The following is a 19,768-nucleotide window of genomic DNA, read 5'->3' on the forward strand; positions in this document are numbered from 1 at the left end:
TGTACCATTTGTTGCAGAAGTTCCTTGGCAAGGCTGGCTGTATGACAGTGCAGTGGTTGCTGCCACTCACTGTTTGCATCAAAGATGTTGAATTTTGATGTAGCTCGCAAACTTGCGTTTAAAAATCAACCTAAGTTTCACCAAAATATGCTTGAGACTTCTTGACTACAGGCATATTGGCCTGGGAACTTTTGCAAAAGGTGGTACATTCTTATTTCTACATAAAACACAAACAGGATGAAGCCCAAGTTGTTGATGTAAAAGATGCAGATTGATTTGATATAGCTGCATGGTTTTGCATGTGCTATCTATTGCAAGAAAATAAGCACCATGAGCCAAAGCAGGCCCGTGACTCTTGCCTTTTTGCAATGGACAGTGCTTGTCGAACTCCCTCTCTTTAAATTTGCAGCTAAAGTGTGAAACGTGAATATGAGCATCACTTTCGAGAGTTCCGTGTTTGCAGGAGCAAAGATGTCTTATCAAAACTTTTTGGGCTAGTTGGTGCATTTTGAATCTAAGAAAAATAGCAGCGCTAAAACATGCAGCCACAGAAGAAGAAAAAGACTCAAGCGCTGTGTCATGTTCTTTCCTCCTCTGTGGTTGCAAGCTTCAGCGCTGCTATTTTTCTTAGCTACAAAGATGTTTTTGTTACATATTTGCAGCACTAGTACTGATGTGCAGGTGATATGAATATGGTGCACGTATGCCACATTTTAGTGTGAAAGCACTACTTCACTTGCAAAGCTGAAAGACCCACGGTATGTGTGAAGCCTCAACCTTTGACGGATCACCAGCGGCAAAGTCCTTGCGCTGCTGCTTCGTCAACGCGCGGAACCGGTACCCTTCCCCACTCCACACATGGGGCTGCCGATAGCAGCTGACGATAAGATCTTGCATGCGGTTGCCATTGAGGCGGTGCTGCCTCAAGTACTTTCACACGTCCTGTTCAGTTTAACTCCTTTAAAACCCTACTCTTGAATGTTGCGCAAAATAGTATTGTTTTTATTTATTTGAACAACGGAAACCCGCTATCATCTGTGAGCCAGAGGTTCAACAAAGCAAGTTTGGGCAGCTTGGCAAGCTAGTGTCGACATCATCTGCAAAGACTAAATGAAGCTTCGCTACATGTTTTTCTGAGAGAGCTCTCTGGTATGGCATAGGATACCACCTGTATATTTATTTTCACTAGGTTGGATAAGCCTGGGCTTGCCTTTATTTTTTTTTTTTTTAGAGCCTAAGCTCTACTATGCCACTGGTCTATTTTGGCTCAAGCACTGACCACAGGGCTATATGATAGTCTGCTTTTTTTGGTGAATAATTTAATATCGAAACTTGCCTGGACTGCCCAGAATCGATGAAAAACTGGTGTCGTCTGCGCACAAAATTTTCAAGGCGAGCGAGATAGCTGATTTGAGAGGCTGCGCCATCAGGCGAACTGCGAGGCAACCAATATCCCAGCTCGGAGCTGAGGTAGGTCTCGTAGTACCCCAGATGGCGCAGCCTGTCAAATCTGCTGCTCCGCTCGCCTAGACGAAAATTCTCCGCGCAGACGACTGCAGTTTTTTGCCAATTCCAGATAAATCAGGGAAGTTCTGATGTTTAAATTAGTTGTTGAAAAACGCAGACTATCATGAGCTACCCTATGGTCTGTGCTTGATCCTAAACTGGCAAGTAGTTTGCGCAGGAGAAGATTTTATAACCCAGACAGATCAATGCAGAATGCCCTGTACAGTAAGTCGCCAGTGGCTGGGCCGTCTGCGCGCTCGCTTCGACGTATGCGTCAGACCGAATGCGATCATCCGGCGGATGCAGCTCGTCAGTAAGCCAGTCTCGCTAGCCACACAGAACGCAGACCTTACGCTAAGAAAAACTGAACCCCACCATTTTTCTTTATTGCGAAAGCAATACTACGCCAGGTCTAACTAAAGTCCCTTTATGAGCTTTTCTAAAAAAAGCTAAGTACCGAAAACGTTTGCGGCGCCGCCGACGCACACTATTGGACAGCGCCCACTTCCGGTTGGGAACTAGTTCCGTTCCGCCATGTTCTTCCTAAGTCGTCTGGCTGCATAGTTTGACGGCGCTTGCACGCTACGTTTCTTCGTGACGCGAGAAGCGCCCGGACTAACCTCCACTGATCGCAGTCGTGCACAGCTGCATCTACGTTTTTCCAGATTACTGTAGATGATCCTGACCTGGTTGTCTCGAAGTTTCCTTGCCGGCTTTAAATTGAGCGATGCCGCGAGCGGCCGGCATTTCGTAGTTCGGCTACTGACGAGCACGTCTGTTGCTTACGGCGCCGCCGAGTGATTCAGTTGTTTTGCGGGCGCAAGTCAGCACAAATAAAGAGCTTCGTTTGCAAGTTTTGTTGCTGTCTTCCTGACCGCTGGACTGCCGTCACTACAACGTGACAGTATAGTTGTGCTGGCCACGGACATTCAGTGGAGGTGACTTTATATTTGTCGCTGTTTGCTGGAAGTCACTTTAGTTTATCGGGCTCTTTTTTTGTGTCCGCAGCAGCAGCCGAAATTCCGGGCTGTTGCACCTTCGGGTACTCAACCCAGTCAGGAAAAGGTCTGGCGTTGTTTTCAGTGCCGCTGGCGAAGAACGATATTGTGCGACAGAAAGCGTGGCTCCACAGGATTGGGAGAAAAAATTTCAAGCTGACGAATTCTAGCAAGTTATACGATGTAAGCTCAATTCCTGTTTTCCATCGTTGAGATTCGATGCTCTAGTAGCAAACTTTGGCTGGCGAGTCAGAATTGCTAAAGCTCCCAGCTCGCACTATGCTTGACGATTGTTTGATTACGCGCTGCTGTCCGCCTTTGTCATTTCGTAAACATGCATGTCAGTGCAAGTATGCGCGCGTATTTCAGCCTACGGCCCCACTCCGGCACCTACTGCAGCTGGTCCATTGAGATCAAGTAGCCAAAACCTTTTCGCTCAGTAATGCGCCCTGAAACCGTAACCTCTTGCGAAGTGTTCTGCGGTACGCCCTGCCAATTCTTTAATAGTACCGCGCGACCGTCGACCAGCCGGCTTGTCAGCGCCTGATGACAGCGCTGAGCGGCAAAACGAGCGAGAACCAGTGCATCTGAAACAAATGAGCTTATTCTCGCTTGATTCGCGCTCCGCGCCATGATAAGGCGTTGTCCAGTCGACGCTCGCGCGGTACTATTAAAATTGGCGGTGTGTACATAACTCGCGCTCCAATTAGATGAATTTACATGTGTTCACACTCGCGCATAGCATGTCTGATTTATTGGAGTGTCTGCTGCACAAGTGCTCTACGTGCCAAAAGTTTGTGACGCGGGCGCAAAGGAATTTTATTGCTGTGCGAAACCAACGGTCAGTCTCAGCATCCAGTGCCCATAATATTCCTTTCATTCTATTCCCGCCATACAAGTAATCCGCGAGGCAGCACCGTAATTATTTCCTGCATACCGGCCCCCCGCAGACATCGGCTTCCCTGTCTGTCCTAGAAATTCATGAAGGGACTTTAGCGTGTTCATCTGCACAGCCCATAATTCTGAGGACGCTTGGCATAAAGAAACTGAAATGCACCGCTGTCCCGTCCATATTCTCTCACCGGCCAGCAAAGCTGCCCCGCAAACCGCCACAAACCGCCGTTGGTAGTATCTGCAATAATATGCTATATATAAAGTTGCACGCGTGTCCGTGTTCTCCCGCAAACTAGGCCGCCGCACCACAACTGCAGTTTTGCCGCACTCGCTGTCTCCGACAAAACTGAACGCAAATCACATTCGGAGCGCATTACTGGCACGTTTCCCTTCTTCTCATACCAAGCTCATTTACTACATTTTTCACTGCCCCTTACAGCAAAGCAGCGACTCGGCAAGGTCCGCCGTTCCAGTGCATACAACCGCGCCATCGGAGCGCGTCAGGAAGAACATGGCGGACGACGCGAGCCGCAGGGGAAAGGGCGGTAGGAGAGGAGGGACTTGTCGCTACTTAGCAAAGCTGATCTAGGGACTTTAGGTCTAACCGCTCGTCGCGTGGTCCGTGGATCCCCCTGCTCCTCGAGGAGCCGCCGCCGTGCCTAACTGATGGAGTGACGTCAGCCTCTCCGTTGCTCTGGCGACGCGTGACGTCACTTGCTCTCTCCGCCGCAGCCAGGAGGAGCCGGTCGTGCCGCTAGTGCTGTGCTCGAGGAGTCTCGCCATGGAAGTCACCGTCGAAGAGTCTATATCTGAATCTACTTGCTCTACTGCTTCTGATGAGCAGTTTAACTCTAAGGCGACAGCCAAGCAAGCTAGGAAGAATACAAGAAAGAGGTTACAACGTGCCCAAGAAACGGAAGAACAACGTTCGAGAAGAACTGCGGACACGACGAGAAGCCGAAGCAGCTAAACGAGCTGTATCGAGTTCAGAATCTGGGATTAGGCATCTAAACGAAATGAAGCCAAGCGGAAACAACGTGCCCAGGAAACAGAGGAACAACGAGAAGAATGTCTGCGAAAACGGCGAGAATCAGAAGCAGCTATAGCAAGCCACAAGCTCAGAATGTGAGTCCAGCCATGCTTTACGGAATGAAGCTAGGAGACGAAGACGTGCCGAGGAAACAAAAGAACGGGCCGAACGTCATGAAAATCGGAGGAGGAGAGGCTTTCGCAATCAACCAGGTTTAACCAGAGCTGAACCACGCCATTTTTTTTTTTTTACTGTACCGTACGCACCAGTAAGTACCCACGCCAGATCCGAATCTTTCGCGCGAACAAACCAGCGGCCATAGTAAGAAACTCTGCCAACTGTAGAAGACAGTTTTTCGCAAATGAGTTGGAGATCCAAGTAACTGGATTGTACGCACATGTGAAGTATCTCGCCGTGGACCATGCTTGCGCAGAACGTACCGTACGTCTTTGTCAAAAGTAACCAGGCTGCATGGTTTGCTTCTAGCTTGTATAGTGGAGCCTTTGTGGCTTTCCTAACGACCAAAAGGTGTTGGAAGGTAAGAAGACCCCCAGTCCTTACCTTAAACAACCATTTCAACTTCAGGGAGGCTGTAATGGCTCCACTGTGGGAGCTAGAAGCAAACCTTGCAGCCTGGTTACTTTTGACAAAGGCTGTACTACATACAAAAAGCAACCTTCTGGGCAAGCATGGAGAAAGGACAGAATTGTGGGCAAGCGATGAGGGGAGGAGGTTCAGCATATTTCTTTGAAATGCTTTAACCCATACTTTAACTATGAAGTTAATAAAGTCATAAAAACTATCAGTTTCGGTTTCTATATGCGCACAAATGTGTTAATAAAAAAAAAACATCTTGTCAACAAACCACAATTGAATCATTTTAAAGGCTAACCAAAACGCTAACAATGATTATGAGCATTTATGCTATCTGCTATTGCATCTTTTGTAAAAACAAAACCGAATTGCATATTATGACGTCATTGTCACTTGTCTCGAATTCGTCGAGAAGAAACGCCATTATCGCGATATCGAGAAGGTACGTGATTTCGTTTGAGATTTTGCGGGGCAGCGCCTGCTACCATTTCGTGCACGCTCGCTGGAAAGTTTTTTTGCTGTTTTGAAGAACTGTTGGCCTTTGTGCGCTTTTCTGTCGTCCTAACATGTGCACAGTGATTCATTTCAGCCCTTGGCGACATGTTAGCCTATTTGCCTGGCCGCCCTTACGGCTTGCATTCCCTAAAGGACGCAGCTCGTCTGCTACTGGTGCTGCTTTTCACTTGAGTTGGGGTCAACTGTATTGGCGTTCGTCACGGACATTCTTAAATCGGAATTTAGGTGCCTGCGGAAGTGCACTCCTTTCTGCTAATGAAGGTCTGTGAACACTTTACCGCCTAAATAGTGGTTCTGCTAGCGGTTGCTGTCGAGTTCATCGGGCGGTGCGTCTTATCAAACCTGCGACACAGGGCTGTCGTTCAGATTCGGCTCTCATTCAAAAGTTGGTTTGCTGTTCAGGCAAAAGACTGTCGTCTAGTAAGCGTTCGTCCAGTAATCTTCTTTGTACATACTCCTGACTGGTGCTTTCTCCGTTTCAGGGTCGAACTGTTTTACATGGAGTGTACTTGTTCATTTCCATTGTATCTGTTCTTGTAATCTGATGCTTGTCATTGCGCACTCTGTGTGCCTCTCGGTTCGTGCATGGTAGTAACGTGCCAGCTTTGTCGCATAATGACGTGAAGTAGGTTGTCTCTATGCAGGTCTTTCTCCTTTCAGATCGTGCGTAGCAGCTGCACTTCATAATCTATTCTTTTGCATATACTCGCTAATATATGGACACTTTGGTTCCCGAGCAAAACTGACCATAATAACGAGTCGTAAAAAAAAAAAAATGTGCTTAGTGGAGAGCAGTGAAGGGGAAATGACACGAAATCTTGCGAACTCCAATGCCGTTAACCTAGTCTCCGTTATCTTCAAAATAATGTGTTGCAGTCTGCAGCGCTTAGTGGCCCATGAGATGCGTGTTGGAGTCTCACGGACTGATTACTTATCTCCTAGTATGACTATTTGCACCCACTGGTACATTTGTACTCTTTCTGCTGTCAGCTGCTGACTACAGTCTTCAACCTAGCAAAACCTGCAGAGATTTTCACCACAGCCATTCATGCAGTAAGGCAAATGGTATACGGCTCATCAACTGGGCACTGGAAAGCATGAAACCACAAAAAGCCATCACTCAGGCGAGAAAGGGGGGGGGGGGGGGTGCACTGCCTTTCGCTGGCATCCTATACCAAAAATAGTGTAAAAAAAAAAGCTCTAGTTCGAGCAGTAAAGAATTTGTTCTCACTGCTGTCCATGTTAACGCTACAAAAATACATGCGCCCTAATGGGATCTATGAATTTTCATCCTGTCCATTGTCCGGACAATGAGTTTCTATATTAACGAGGAATAAATACATTGAAAAAGTTTGGTCCCCAGAAAAACTGTCCATAATTCAAGTCGTCGATATTAATGGGGGTCGTATTAACGGGGCACAACTGTAGTGGTGGTTCGCACAATTTTTATCAGTTGTAAATGGGGAAAGGCTGTGTTGGCTTTTACGAATTGGGAAGTGCATGATCATCAAGCGTGGGTTTGGCCAAGCAAACAATAAAGCTCTGCATTATTGCAATTTGTTGGCTTACTGAGTGTTTGTGGCATCATTTTTCGCATCATCTTTCTCCAGCGTGCTGTGCTGAATCAGCGTTTATTGTGAACAATAAAGAGCAGTTGCGAAAAGTGTTGTTTTACAGCATAGCCATGAAATGTCAGTTCCGTTCTCTTATTCTTTCGTTCTTTTTCACGCAATATGAAGCCAGTCTGACAGTTCCGGTGTTGTGTTGTATTTGTTTTTTCTCTTTGTGGGCATGATTATTCATGAGAAGTGCACTTTCTTGCAGGAGGATGGCGGACGACATTCCATCATCTTTTCAGCTGACAGTAAATGGTAATCATTATTTTGTATCTCTGGTTCACACTGTAATTGTCTCAGTATTTTATGGTGTCATGCTTAAGGCACTCATACCCCATGTGCTTTACTTCAGAGGTCTATACAAATGGGGCAGTGCACTCTATGTTGTAGCCTACATTGCTTTCGAAGTGCTATGACTCGCATCAAGCCTTTGTCCAGGTGCCCTGTATGGGTCACCTGGAGCTGAATTACAGAATTATCACAATTTCAAAACAGTCTCAAACGCTCGCAGAGCACACCAGCTCCTGTTGGCCGGCATGGACTGGCAGACATATCAGCCAATCGGAGTGGTGCTAATGGATCCATTTGTGAGAAGGTTAGGGATTTGAATGTTCCGTGATTTGGCCCCTGCAGGCATTTGATGGGTTACGACGCCATGTACAGGGTCGTCCACTCTTAGTTAGAATGCGCTAGCGCATGGCCGTGCTCTTTGGAGGGTCACTGCGTCCGAAACGGCTGCGCATCGAAGTGAAGTGGCAGATGACGCGAAGCACCACGTCCAGGTACACCTTCTCCTGCGCCACTTTGCTGCGGTGAGCGACTGTGTCACACGCGGTGGCCCTCTGAAGAGTGCGGCCATGCGCCAGCGCATTCTAACTAAGAGTGGACGACCCTGTACCTCGCAGCATTAGGATTAGGCCCTCTTGATGCGTTGGCCGTGCATAGTTTTAACTAACCCTTTGGTGCTACACCCAGGCTCTTGGTAGTTAAGCTTTCAACAGGTTATGCTAGATAGTCATGATGCAAGCAGTCAGTCTTTTTTTCATCCCAAGCACATATGCATACATGCCTGATTGCTATGAATATGTTTTGAACTCACCTGCGAGCCTTGAGGTCTCAGACGCACAGAATGTGTGTAGCTGTAGTGCTTCTAATTGCTTCATATGACTGCAAGCAGCGCTCTAACAGCAGAGTGGAAACGACAATGCAGGGGCTGCGTAATCCTTTTTTCACTCACTTCTATTTGTACTATTTGCATGGTGTTTGTTATGAATAGAACGAACTGACCCACATCCACTTCCTGGTTTTTTTGCATACTTTTGAAGAAGTAAATTTTTGTGTTGTGGAATCCCTCAAATAATGGCCACAATGGCATATCCACAAACAAAAGGCATTTAGCAATGGGGAAAGATGTTTTGGACTTGCGATGCGGCCAAAAGAGAGTTGACATAATCCACTTGGCACATAGCTCAAAAGACTAACTCAGCTAAAATAATGGACTGAATGGAGGCACACAAGTGCTGCCTCTCTCTTTGTCCCACTGTTCTTCCCTCCTCCGTGCTAGGGAACCTTTTTGCATCTTGCTATATGAGAACTAAAATGATGTGCACACAAAAGACAGTCTACTTTGTCATTGCTGGGTGTATACCACCACCTTCCCTGGAAAGTGCTGTCCATCATTCACCACAGCTTAAAATGTAACCAACTGAATCATGCAAAAGCAAGGCTTATATTTTGGTTGCTACAGAGAGTTGTGCCTAAATCAGTGTGGGTGCTGTATGATGATAAAAGCAATGCTTATTGCCCCAACAGGACTGTGCTTTTAGTTGCCGCTCAGAGAATCATATGAGGGTAGTCTTTGAAATACTTGCTTCATTTTCAGACTCGCTGTGCATAGCTTCCTTTCTTGGTACTTTTGCTACTTTTCGTAAAATATGCAGTCCAGTTTCATGTAGTAGTGTCTGAAATCTCCAAAAACTAGGGAGATGAGGCAATCCAGCTTTCCATCTTAAAAAATTAGCTAGCTATGGGTATAAGGTGCTCACTCATTAAACACCACTCATCCCTTCTCACATCCCTTGTCTGGCTGGTCTGAGCGCAAGGTCAGCAACCTAAATTTGATGGGGGCACAATGCAAAAACCCAGAGTCCTCCACTGTGACATCTCACATAGCCCACATACTGCTTTGGAATTTTAAACCACCCATGCCGTGCCATGCTGTCACTGTTCTGTGTAGCTATCATGCAAGTGTTTGTGGTAAGCTTATGTTAAATATGTTAAAGTGGGGACTGCTATCTGTTTCATTAATACTGTGTTGAAGAGAAATGTGCTGCAAGCATTATCACTACTTTAAAAAAACCAACATGACACTCGTTCTACAATGTACAGTCAAGCCAACTTATAACGAACCCGACGGTCACGCAGATTTCATTCATTGTATCCGATGTTCATAGTAAGCTGATGCTCCTTATTACAGTAAAAAAATATTAAGTCCACAAAAAGCGGCATTTTTTTTTTTTCTTAAAAAAAGGGTATTATTCATGTCTACTTCTTGAAAGCAGACCCTGCCACTGCACTTTCTAGGCTCTTCAGGGCGGTCATATTTTCCTCACCGAGACCCTTGGTAGCAACAATCAACTTTGGGGACAGGATATAACTAATTGTGGTTGCAGCGTCCACGGTGGCTGGTGGGTCGGCCATATCAAATTCCTAGTGGTAGGGGAGTGCTCATGCTTGATGTACAATGGCTTCCTCAGAGCAAGCAGCTCTGTGATGTTTCTCACACTAACGTAGTTATCCAAGGAAACACATGGGCAGCCATGCATCAACGACGTGTTGCCAGAAATCTGCATGTCTGATCACGTGTGCTTGCAACACCTTCATCTATCACTCCTGACTCCATGCAGCGACGGAAGTAGCGCAGCGCTTGTGGCATAATGGATCAGCTGAACTGTCCGCAATCTGGCGTTGCCTGCATGTGGCAGCTGTACAAAAGGTGCAGCCGATGGGGCAGGTGACGCACATCGCGTGGCCAGCAAGGCATTCAGACTTCTCAGGTTGTTGCTGTTGGTTGATCCGCAACCATGCGCAGTAGCTTCGCTTTTGACGCTGCCCCTATCTCGCGCCCACTGTGTTTCTGCTTCTACTTGGGGTGCTTGCACAGCCGGCAAACATGCAAGCAATGATTGACCTCGTAGGACATCGGCGCACGCTTGGATGGCGTTTACTTACTCTTTCAATGCCATCATTTGATTGCTTTTGTGGGTTGACATATTCGTTCCGTGTCAGTGTTGCGGGGTCTAAGAGATGAGAGTAGTGCGGCCAGAGTGTTTCGTTGTATCTGAGACTAGTTACCGTTGCCCTAATGCATAATTTGATGGTAGCACTGCACTTGTTTGTAATAAGGGAGCATTCATTAGAGAGTTTTAGTATTGCGGACTTTGCGTAATTGCGTGCATAGCGGAATAGCGGGCCCAGAGTGCGCATGCGCAGAACGCTAACGGGGAAATAGAGATAGCATACGCACGCAATTTTCAAAAGTTAGTGTTGCGCCAGTTGCGGCTTTTCTGCCCTTAGCGTGAAAACATGGCGACGTGCTTCCAAGCAAAAGCGTCTCGTTTCAGCCGATTCAGCTGTCCTTGCGATTCCATTCGGCGTGTTTACCGACAACTACTGGTGTTGTTGCTTTTCGCTATGACTTACCTTGCTTCGACGATAAAGTTTAAGCTGCAATTCAGCCCAGTTTTTCAGATACGCTCTCGATTCTGAGGCACTCAAGCCTAATGGGGCCTCAAGTTGCACTGCAGCCGTCTGCAACTGCCCTGAACGTAATACAAAACGTCCGTAACGAAACAAAAGTAGATTTTAAGTTTTGTCGCGGTCTTTTATGTACTTAATTGATGTAACGCTACAATTTATATTAAATTTACAAAGGTTTTTGAACATTAGACTCCATATGATGGAAAATATCGCTCTAACGGTTTGTAGTTAACAGTGTCTTTACTAGATAGTGCCACTGTAAAACGTTTATTATTACACTTTATTTCAATTTTTGGGTCATTTTGCGTGTGAAAATAAGTGCTGCTGTGATAATTGATTTAAAAGATTCTGAAATATTATAATTCGGCAAGTTAGCGGCAGTGGCAACCATTTTAGAATGGCCTTTCACCTCCATGTCAAGCAGATTGCGTTTAACGTTATCATAACGCTATACTAAAACTCTCTATTATATATGTGGCCGTTATAAGTGGGCTCTACTGTATATGACATCTTTTTGTTTTCACAAATTGCCTTTAATTGCTACATTCAGTGGTTGAAATTAAAAAAGGTGGCAAATTTTGTGGTCAGTTTTATAGTATGAGTTTTCACATGCATGTATAGTTGGTGTTTCTTGACTTAGCATTAAGCTTGACGGGCATTAACCTTTGTGATATTAATGCGCCCCATGTTTAGTAATGGAGGTTTAGGGCAGATGAGTTTTGGGGAACTCCTTACATCAGGGGTTCTCTAACTTTTTTGCCTCAAGGAACCCTTCCCTCGTCACAATCTATCGTACAATCTGTCGGTGTTCCTTGTGAAGGAACCCTTTGTGCTCTTTTTTTTGCTGTTTCGCTCGCTTTCGTACGTGTTTGCGTTCTTACTTTCAGCAATCAGATTTTTTTTTATTCAATGCCTATGTCTTGCTCATAAGACAAGAACGCTATGTTCACAAACGTTCTCCCTCGTCAATATTTCGCCTCTGCGCAGCCGACGCCATCGAATCGCCAGGAAAAGGACTTCATGAGACGCGCATGCTTTTTTTGTTCTTGTCTTAGCTCGGTAGTAGGGCCCTCACTTTCAGTTGTCACGCCACACGTCACCATGTGCGCCATGCCCCTTCCACATCATCTTGTGGGCATACATGGGCGCAGCTGGGTGCGGCAATGTCTTGGCACACTGCCAAGTTCGCTGGGAGAGCCACCACCGCCGGCGCTACCGTCAAAACAAACATGCGGTGCTCTTACTGGCGCGCTGCCAAGGTCTGTGCTGCAGATGGCACCGACGGCTCGTAACTGAGGAACGAGCTAACAGCTATCGCTTTGAAATGAGTTTTAACAAACCAGGTTCTGCGTCTGCTTCGCACACGCCCGCCAGAAGTGTGCCGGAAAGGGGGTACAGGCCAGTGTGGGTGCTTGCGGAACCCAGTTTGAGAACCCCTGCCTTACCTAAATAATGTCATTGAAGCTAATGCATAGGTTAGTGGGGCGCCACCTGAATTACAATAGCATTTAAAGCCGTAGACACTCAATATTATAGTTGGATACAACTTAAAGGCCCGTTCACACTTGCCCCAAAACCCGGCGAGCGAACCGGATTCGGCCGCTTTTGACGCCGACTGGGGCGGAAAGCGACGAGGCCGATCAGTCCAGACCATGGAGGAAGAAAAAAACTCTCCATGGTCCAGACCGATTTCCGCAGTGACAAACATGGCGGCACCCTTCGAAGCCAGACCCCAGGAGTTCTTTCCTTCCTCCATGCCGGACCTCTTGCTTCGTACTGAATTCTCGTTGTTGCTGCCTTTTTCAATGCGTTCACTGGCCATCAATAGGGCACCGGTCTTTCGCTTCATCTCACCTCACCTATAAGAAAACATATAAGTGATAAATTTGCTGTTTTAGAGTGATGATCCTGCCGCTTTTAGGCTTGAGAAGAGCATCAGTTTGTTGACTAATTGTTCCCGTCCTGACAACTAGATGGCACCACTAGGCTGAGTTTATCGTTCGTCTCTGATAGCATACGCTGAACTAAATGTGGGAATGCGCCTGCGTTTAGCGTATGCAAGCATGCATAAGCTTGTGGTGTGTATAGAGCATCGATTTATGCTCTTTTCTCACTATATCTGTGTACGCTGCGAGCGGCGACGTGGTATGGAAAAGCGAGAAACAGCATCGGCGCGGCAGTTCCGCCTCGCGGGGCGTCAACAGATTGTCCAAATATCCGCTTCGCTTGCCGAATTTTTGGACAAGTGTGAGCGCGCCCTCAGTCTGCAGTAAAGCTCTGCCCACATTCAGGACCGGCGCACAGAATTCTTCCATGACAAAAAGTGGTCTGTTAACTTTTCTTCTTACTTAAACAAGAAGCTAACTACAAGAAAAAAAAAACCCTAGAATTTTGATACCTGGCCTGTTTAATAAAAGCAAACAAAAAATTGTAAGGGCACCTAAGCAATTCTTATTATGTGTAAATGCGAGAGCACTGCTTGTCGTTGAGTGTGTTGCTGCGTTACGATGGTCGCTTACTTCATTGGCAGTGAACTGTCGCCTCCAGCCCGCTTTGCTGTCTTGCATGATGTAGACACTAGCGGTTAAACTTGGACGGTGAAGACAATGGTGAAGACTCCATAGCGCCGCAACCTCACTCTTCGAAAGCTGAAGCCCCGCAGGGGCGTCTGATTCATGCAGACGTTGGTGAGTTGCGACACCACGGGTTCCCGAGCATCCGCAGGGACATCCCCGCAAGGGGATGATGGTGAGCAGTGCGCCACCACGGACCCAAGCACCCGCGCTTAGCCATGCGTGGCATCGCCATGTCTGAGGAAAAGGGGATCCTGGTGGTTGAGCCAATGCCGAGCGTTTGGACCTTTAAGGCCCCTCGGCGGAGGCAACACACCACTTTGGCCCCAGCTTCCTGCAGACTACACCTCCGGCCTGACCCGACCGGAGGAAATCGGCAGTTGCCTTTTCCTGTTCTCCTCTCCATCTTTCACTTTCCTATCTCCTTCCTTACAACTTTCCTATTTCCTACTCTCTTCATTTTTCCTTTTCCTGGCGGCGAGGGTTAACCTTGTGTGGTTGACAACCCCGTGTTATGCCATATTAGGTTATAGTAGTGGTGTACAGCTGGCGTGAGCAGGGCTTCTTCTAAGCTCCTGTCTCGTCCCCTTGTTGTGCTCCATGGTGGGCGGTTGGCACCATTGCCGAACAACATATCCATTTTAAGGCTTCCAATTCGACAAAAAGTAATCGCCCCGACGAAAGGAGGCGGACTGAAGTTACTGCAGATTTCCTGCAAAAAGCCAAGAAAACCTTCGCTAAGTATCATGTGGTACACTCTGAACTTGAAGAAAAACCAGCCCGAATCTTGTCCCCTTTCCAAGTACAAAAATGTCTGTCATATGCCCTAGGCTTAAGGTACAAAGTGAGCAAAACAGGCAGTGGAGACCTGCTACTCCAACTGGATAATGAATCACAGCAAGCAAAGCTCTCAAACATTCAATCTATTGGAGAGGTCACTATCTCTGCCCATAGATCGATGAACACCGTTCGAGGTGTAATTTCTGACCCTGACTTCCTCCACCTCACAGAAAAGGAAATGTTGGATGGTCTCATTGACCAAAATGTGGTAAATGTCCATCGAATAACTATCCGCAAAGATTGCAAAGAAATCCCTACTAAGCACCTGATCATCACATTCTATGCAAGCACTTTACCAGAAACAATAGACGTAGGTTACCTGAAAATTAAAGTCCGTCCATATACATGGTCTTTTCTGAAAGTAGTAGGACTCATTTTTAAAAAAAAAATTTATTCAAGAGAATAGTACAAACGATTAGAATTTTTCAAGGTAGCACCCTTCCGCACCTACACGCTGCTGCCAATGAGTTTCACAGTTTTCGTACGCCTCCAGGAACGCCTGGACCGGAGTGCTGTTTAACTCCCTCGTCACGGCCTGTTGAACCACCTCTACTGATCCGTAATGTTTCCCCTTGAGCGTCGATTTTATTCTCGGGAATAGAAAAAAGTCTGCCGGGGCCAAGTCGATACTGTACGGGGGCTGAGGCAGCGTTGCCGCCTTGTGCTGGCCAAAAAATCGGGGACCTCATTCACATGATGAAGAAGATCCACCGGTTGGCCTTTTCCTCCTCTGAAAACACTCCCGGCACCAACTTCGCGCACGCTTTCCTCATGGATAAGTTTTCTGTCACGATCTCAAAAACTTGGGTTTGATGAATGCTCAAGTCATCAGCAATCATTCTGATACTCATTCTACGATCACTGTTAAGTAAATGTTTCACTCGCTACACATTTTCGTTGGTCTTGCTGGTCGAAGGGCGTCTGGAGCGGTCGTCTTCCTCCACTCTTTCCTTACCTTCTAGGAACAGCTTGTGCCACTCAAAAAACATCTGATATACCCATGGAAGCGTCACCGTAGGCCTCCTTAATCATTTTGTGAGTCTCTTTGCCCGTTTTACCAAGATTTACTCAAAATTTGATCGCGTATCGCTGATCCAGTAAACGCTCAATGATTCTGCGTGACGAGACGTTTCAACAGGGGTTCACAGTACAAGCGACCTCCTCTCTTCAACGGCCGAGAGCCGACTGCCGATTTTCCCCAGCATTCCCAATATCCCCCTTCAACAATCCTGCACGCGCAGACCACCTCTTGTCCGCCCGTTCGCCCAGAAAAAAACCAGTCCTACTACTTTCAGAACAGACCCTGTATACCCAACCCCCGCCGATGCTTCAGCTGTCAAAGATATGGCCTTGGATCAAACAGCTGCCGCGGTCACAAAACCTGCGCGAGATGTGCCTTGAAGGAGCACGCAACTGAGAACTGCGAAGCAGAAACATTCCTCTGTGCCAGCTGCAAAGGAGACCATCCTGCATACTCTAGATCTTGTTCAAATGGAAAAAAGAAAAAAAAAGTTATAACACTGAATACAAAAAAAAAACATAACTTTCAGAGAAGCCAGGATAAAGTTGGCACTCGCCAATCCATTTGTATTCACTGCAAAGACAAGCTTCGCGGATGTGGTGGGCAGGGGCAGAGCACCACGCCCGGTTCAGGCCACTGCCCAGGCAAAGCCTCTGGCAGGGCCATCACCGCCCCCGGCAGACGCAGCGAAGGCGGCCCTGCCACCCCAGAAAAAGGGCCCACCGGCATTTCAGCCGTTCGCCCAAGGCATCCTCCAGTCAGGAGAGGCCTCTAAACCGGACACCCGTGGGCTCCCCGCGGCCGTCCAGGGCCTCTAGTGAGGCAATGGACACAACACAAAACTCGCCTCCGCTGCAGCGACGGCACAGCTCTATTTAGCAAAAAAGAAAAGAAAGGACCCTCAAAACCGGGAACATAGGTTTTTAACTGCACCCCCAAAACTTATCCAACATGGAACTGTCGGGGACTTTTAAAAAACTACAGTGACGTGACGGATCTTTTAAACTCACTTTCTCCTGTGGCTTTATGCCTACAGGAAACTAGCCTAGGTTCAAAACATACAAACATTTAAAAAATAAATATCAAGTCTTTCGGTGTTGCAACCCATGAAATCAAATTAAAAACCAAATATGAAGCTGTCATAGTCACTGTTATCTATTTTAAAACTATCACAATATGTTCCATATATCTACAGCCGCACTTAACAGTTACTCTTAACGACTTAGAAACACTTCTAGAACAGCTACCAGAGCCATATCTGTTAGTCGGGGATTTTAATGCCCACTCCTCTTTCTGACGAAGTGAGAAAACTAAAACAAGAGGTCGCATTTTAGAAGATTTTATTCAGTGCAATGATGTCTGCTTACTGAATTCAGGAAAACACACGTACTACTCCCCAAGCACCGGAAAAATGAGCTGTTTAGATTTATCACTTTGTACCCCATCTGTTTTTACTGATTTTAAATGGGATGTTCTGGATAACCCATGCGGAAGTGATCATATACCAGTAATTATTAGCCTGTCATCCTCACCGTCAATCATCCCGAGCAAACCTCGCTGTTGGAAGTTACACTTGGCTGACTGGGCACTGTTCCGTGAAAATGCCAGTCTAGAAAAACTTTTTTCGGATGATCTGGGTGTTGACGAACTGAATAATATGTTCACAACCTGTATAATTACTGCAGTGCGGTTATCTATTCCTTAGTCCTCGGGTGTAGTGAGACAAAATCATAAGACATGGTACTCAGAAAAATGTAAAAAAGCAAAAAAGGAACAAAATAAAGCATTGGGAATTTTCCGTAGATACCCAACATACGAAAACCTTGTAAATTTCAAAAAGGCAAGAGCCAAAGCGAGGCATATTCGTAGAAACGCTGAAAAAAAAACAATATAAAAACTATGTATCATCTATAATTAGTTCAATCACATCAAAGAAAATGTGGGAGCAAGTGCACAAAATAAATTGCAGCCATTCCCCCTTCACAATACCTTTTCTCACAGCCTCAGGTACACAAAGAAGTATTGAAGGACAGGCAGACGTTCCAGCGGAACATTTTTCTAAAATTTCTAGTTCAGCGCATTACACAGTCATTTTTAAAGTACAGAAACACGGCTGAAAAACAAAGGCTTCCAACTAGTGGCACTTCGAATGAGCCATATAATAACTTAATTACACTCGAAGAAATCCATTCAGTACTGTCGGTTGGTAAAAAGACAGCACCCGGCCCTGATGAAATACATTACAAGATGCTGGCACACCTTTCCGAAGCTTCAGTAGCAGCACTTTTACAATTCTTCAACAAAATATGGAAACTGGGAAAAATACCAGACGCTTGGAAAGAAGCAGTTATTGTGCCATTCCTCAAACCCGGAAAGCCCCAACCTCTGCTGGTAGCTCCAGACCCATAGCCCTCACAAGTTGCCTCGCCAAATCTCTCGAAAGTGTATTGAATGTTTATTCTGGAATTCTGTGAACTTCTTGACGCCCATCAATGTGGCTTTAAAAAATGATGTTCAACAACTGACCATCTCGTCCGCCTTTAAAATACAGTACACGAAGCATTCATACACAAACAACACTGTCTGGCAGTCTTCTTTGACATGGAATAGGCTTACGACACTACCTGGAGGTTCGGGATTCTCCACGGCCTAGCAGATCTCTGTATCCGTGGAGGGATGCTTGACTGCTTGAAAGATTTTCTGTCTAAACGTTCATTTCAAGTACATCTGGGTTCAACACTTTCTAAAAAATTCATTCAAGAGAATGGGGTACCGGTGCAAGTGTGTATTTTAAGTACTATGCTTTTGGTCGCTAAAATGAATTCTATAGCAAAAATAATTCCTACGACCGTGATGTACTCGGTATATGTTGACGACCTTCAAATTGCAAGCATTTCATCCAGCTTAACAACCTGTGAGAGACAGATACAACTCACATTAAACAGAATAGCAACTTGGGCAGACAGAAACGGGTTTAAGTTCTCCCCACAAAAAACAGTAGCAGTCCTTTTCTCACTCAGAAGAGGCTTGCAGAATGACCCCATCCTACACCTAAATGAAACAATGATACCAATAAAGCAAGAACATAAATTTTTAGGCGTAACATTCAATAAAAGACTCACATTCCTGCCGCACATTAACACACTGAAAAAGAGAGCCTCCAAATCTGTAAAGATACTCAAGGTGCTCACAAGGAAGCATTGGGTCTCTGTTGTGCATTTATCGCTCTTTGGTACACTCCTCATTAGATTATGGGTGCATTGTGTACGGTTCAGCAAGACCATCATACCTTAAAAAAATTAGACCCAGTACAGAACTCAGGCCTACACCTCTCGTGTGGCACATACAGGACATCTCCCATAGCAAGCCTCTATGCAGAAACAAATGTACCCTCACTAGAAATCAGAAGAACTTCTTTAACGTGTGCGTATGTCTTTAAAGTAAGATCTCTACCAAAACACATCTGCTATCCAGTTGTAACAAAATGTCCTTCTAGAATAATATTCACCAACAAACCTTATGCAACCCAGCCACTGGTCTTGCGTTTCGAAGAGATATGCTAGGGCCTCAATATGTAGGACACTTTGCCTGACATTGCCTAAAGACGGGATCCACTACCTCCATGGTACAATTTTCCTGAAGTTTGCGACTTCTCTCTGACAGAGTTTCGTAAAAAACAGACTCCGCAACAACATATCATACAGGAATTCCTTGCACTCCAAGAAAAATATAGTTGGTCAACGGAATTTTATACTGACAGTTCAAAAACGGATGTTTACGTAGGAAGTGAAATGGTGCGAGGGAATTGGAAAGAAACAGCAAGACTTCCACAGTGTGCATCCATTTTCACTGCCAAATGTTATGCCATTTGTGTAGCTGTACAAAAAATAGTGAACGAGAACCTCATGAACAGTATCATTTATACAGACTCCCTAAGCGTACTTACAGCTCTTAAATCTAGAAATGCAACCACTCCTATACTTAGTGACATTATACACAACATAGTAATAGCCACAGCACAAGGGCAAAACATAAAATTCTGTTGGGTCCCGAGTCATGTCGGAATAAAAGGCAACGAGAGAGCAGATTTATGCGCTGCTCAAGCTCATGGCAAGGAAATAAAGTAAATATGCCCTTTAAGGATTGCGTGAACTTAATACAGCGTAAATTAGGAGAAAAATGGCAGTCATCTTGGAATAATGAGGTAAATAACGAACTACACTTAGTTTGCTCACTCACTACACAAACTACACTCACCTACAACTAAGGACTTACACTTCGTTGTAGGTGAGTGGAAGTCCTGCGCCCACCAGGAACGTTTCAAAGAAGTGATTATCTGTCGTCTTCGTATAGGGCGCACGCACCTCACACATAATTTCCTACTAACAAAACAAACCTGTTTGCGAAGAATGTGGAGATGA

At 45.9% G+C, this 19,768-nt stretch overlaps 1 protein-coding gene across 1 annotated transcript in view; it reads left to right on the forward strand.

Annotated features, from left to right (window-relative positions):
• Positions 1–5,433: 5,433 nt before the first annotated feature.
• LOC149350986 (protein BANP-like) overlaps positions 5,434–19,768 on the forward strand; it is a 70,957-nt gene continuing 56,622 nt past the window's right edge. Inside the window, exons 1-2 of the mRNA XM_089580170.1 lie at positions 5,434–5,464; positions 7,363–7,409. Of these exons, the coding sequence (XP_089436296.1) occupies positions 7,367–7,409 (43 nt within the window). The 5' untranslated portion in view covers positions 5,434–5,464; positions 7,363–7,366. The remainder of the gene's footprint in view (positions 5,465–7,362; positions 7,410–19,768) is intronic.

The sequence above is a fragment of the Amblyomma mixtum genome, chromosome 3, assembly GCF_055824585.1.
Source record: "Amblyomma mixtum isolate Tamu chromosome 3, ASM5582458v1, whole genome shotgun sequence".
NCBI classification, from domain to species: domain Eukaryota; kingdom Metazoa; phylum Arthropoda; class Arachnida; order Ixodida; family Ixodidae; genus Amblyomma; species Amblyomma mixtum.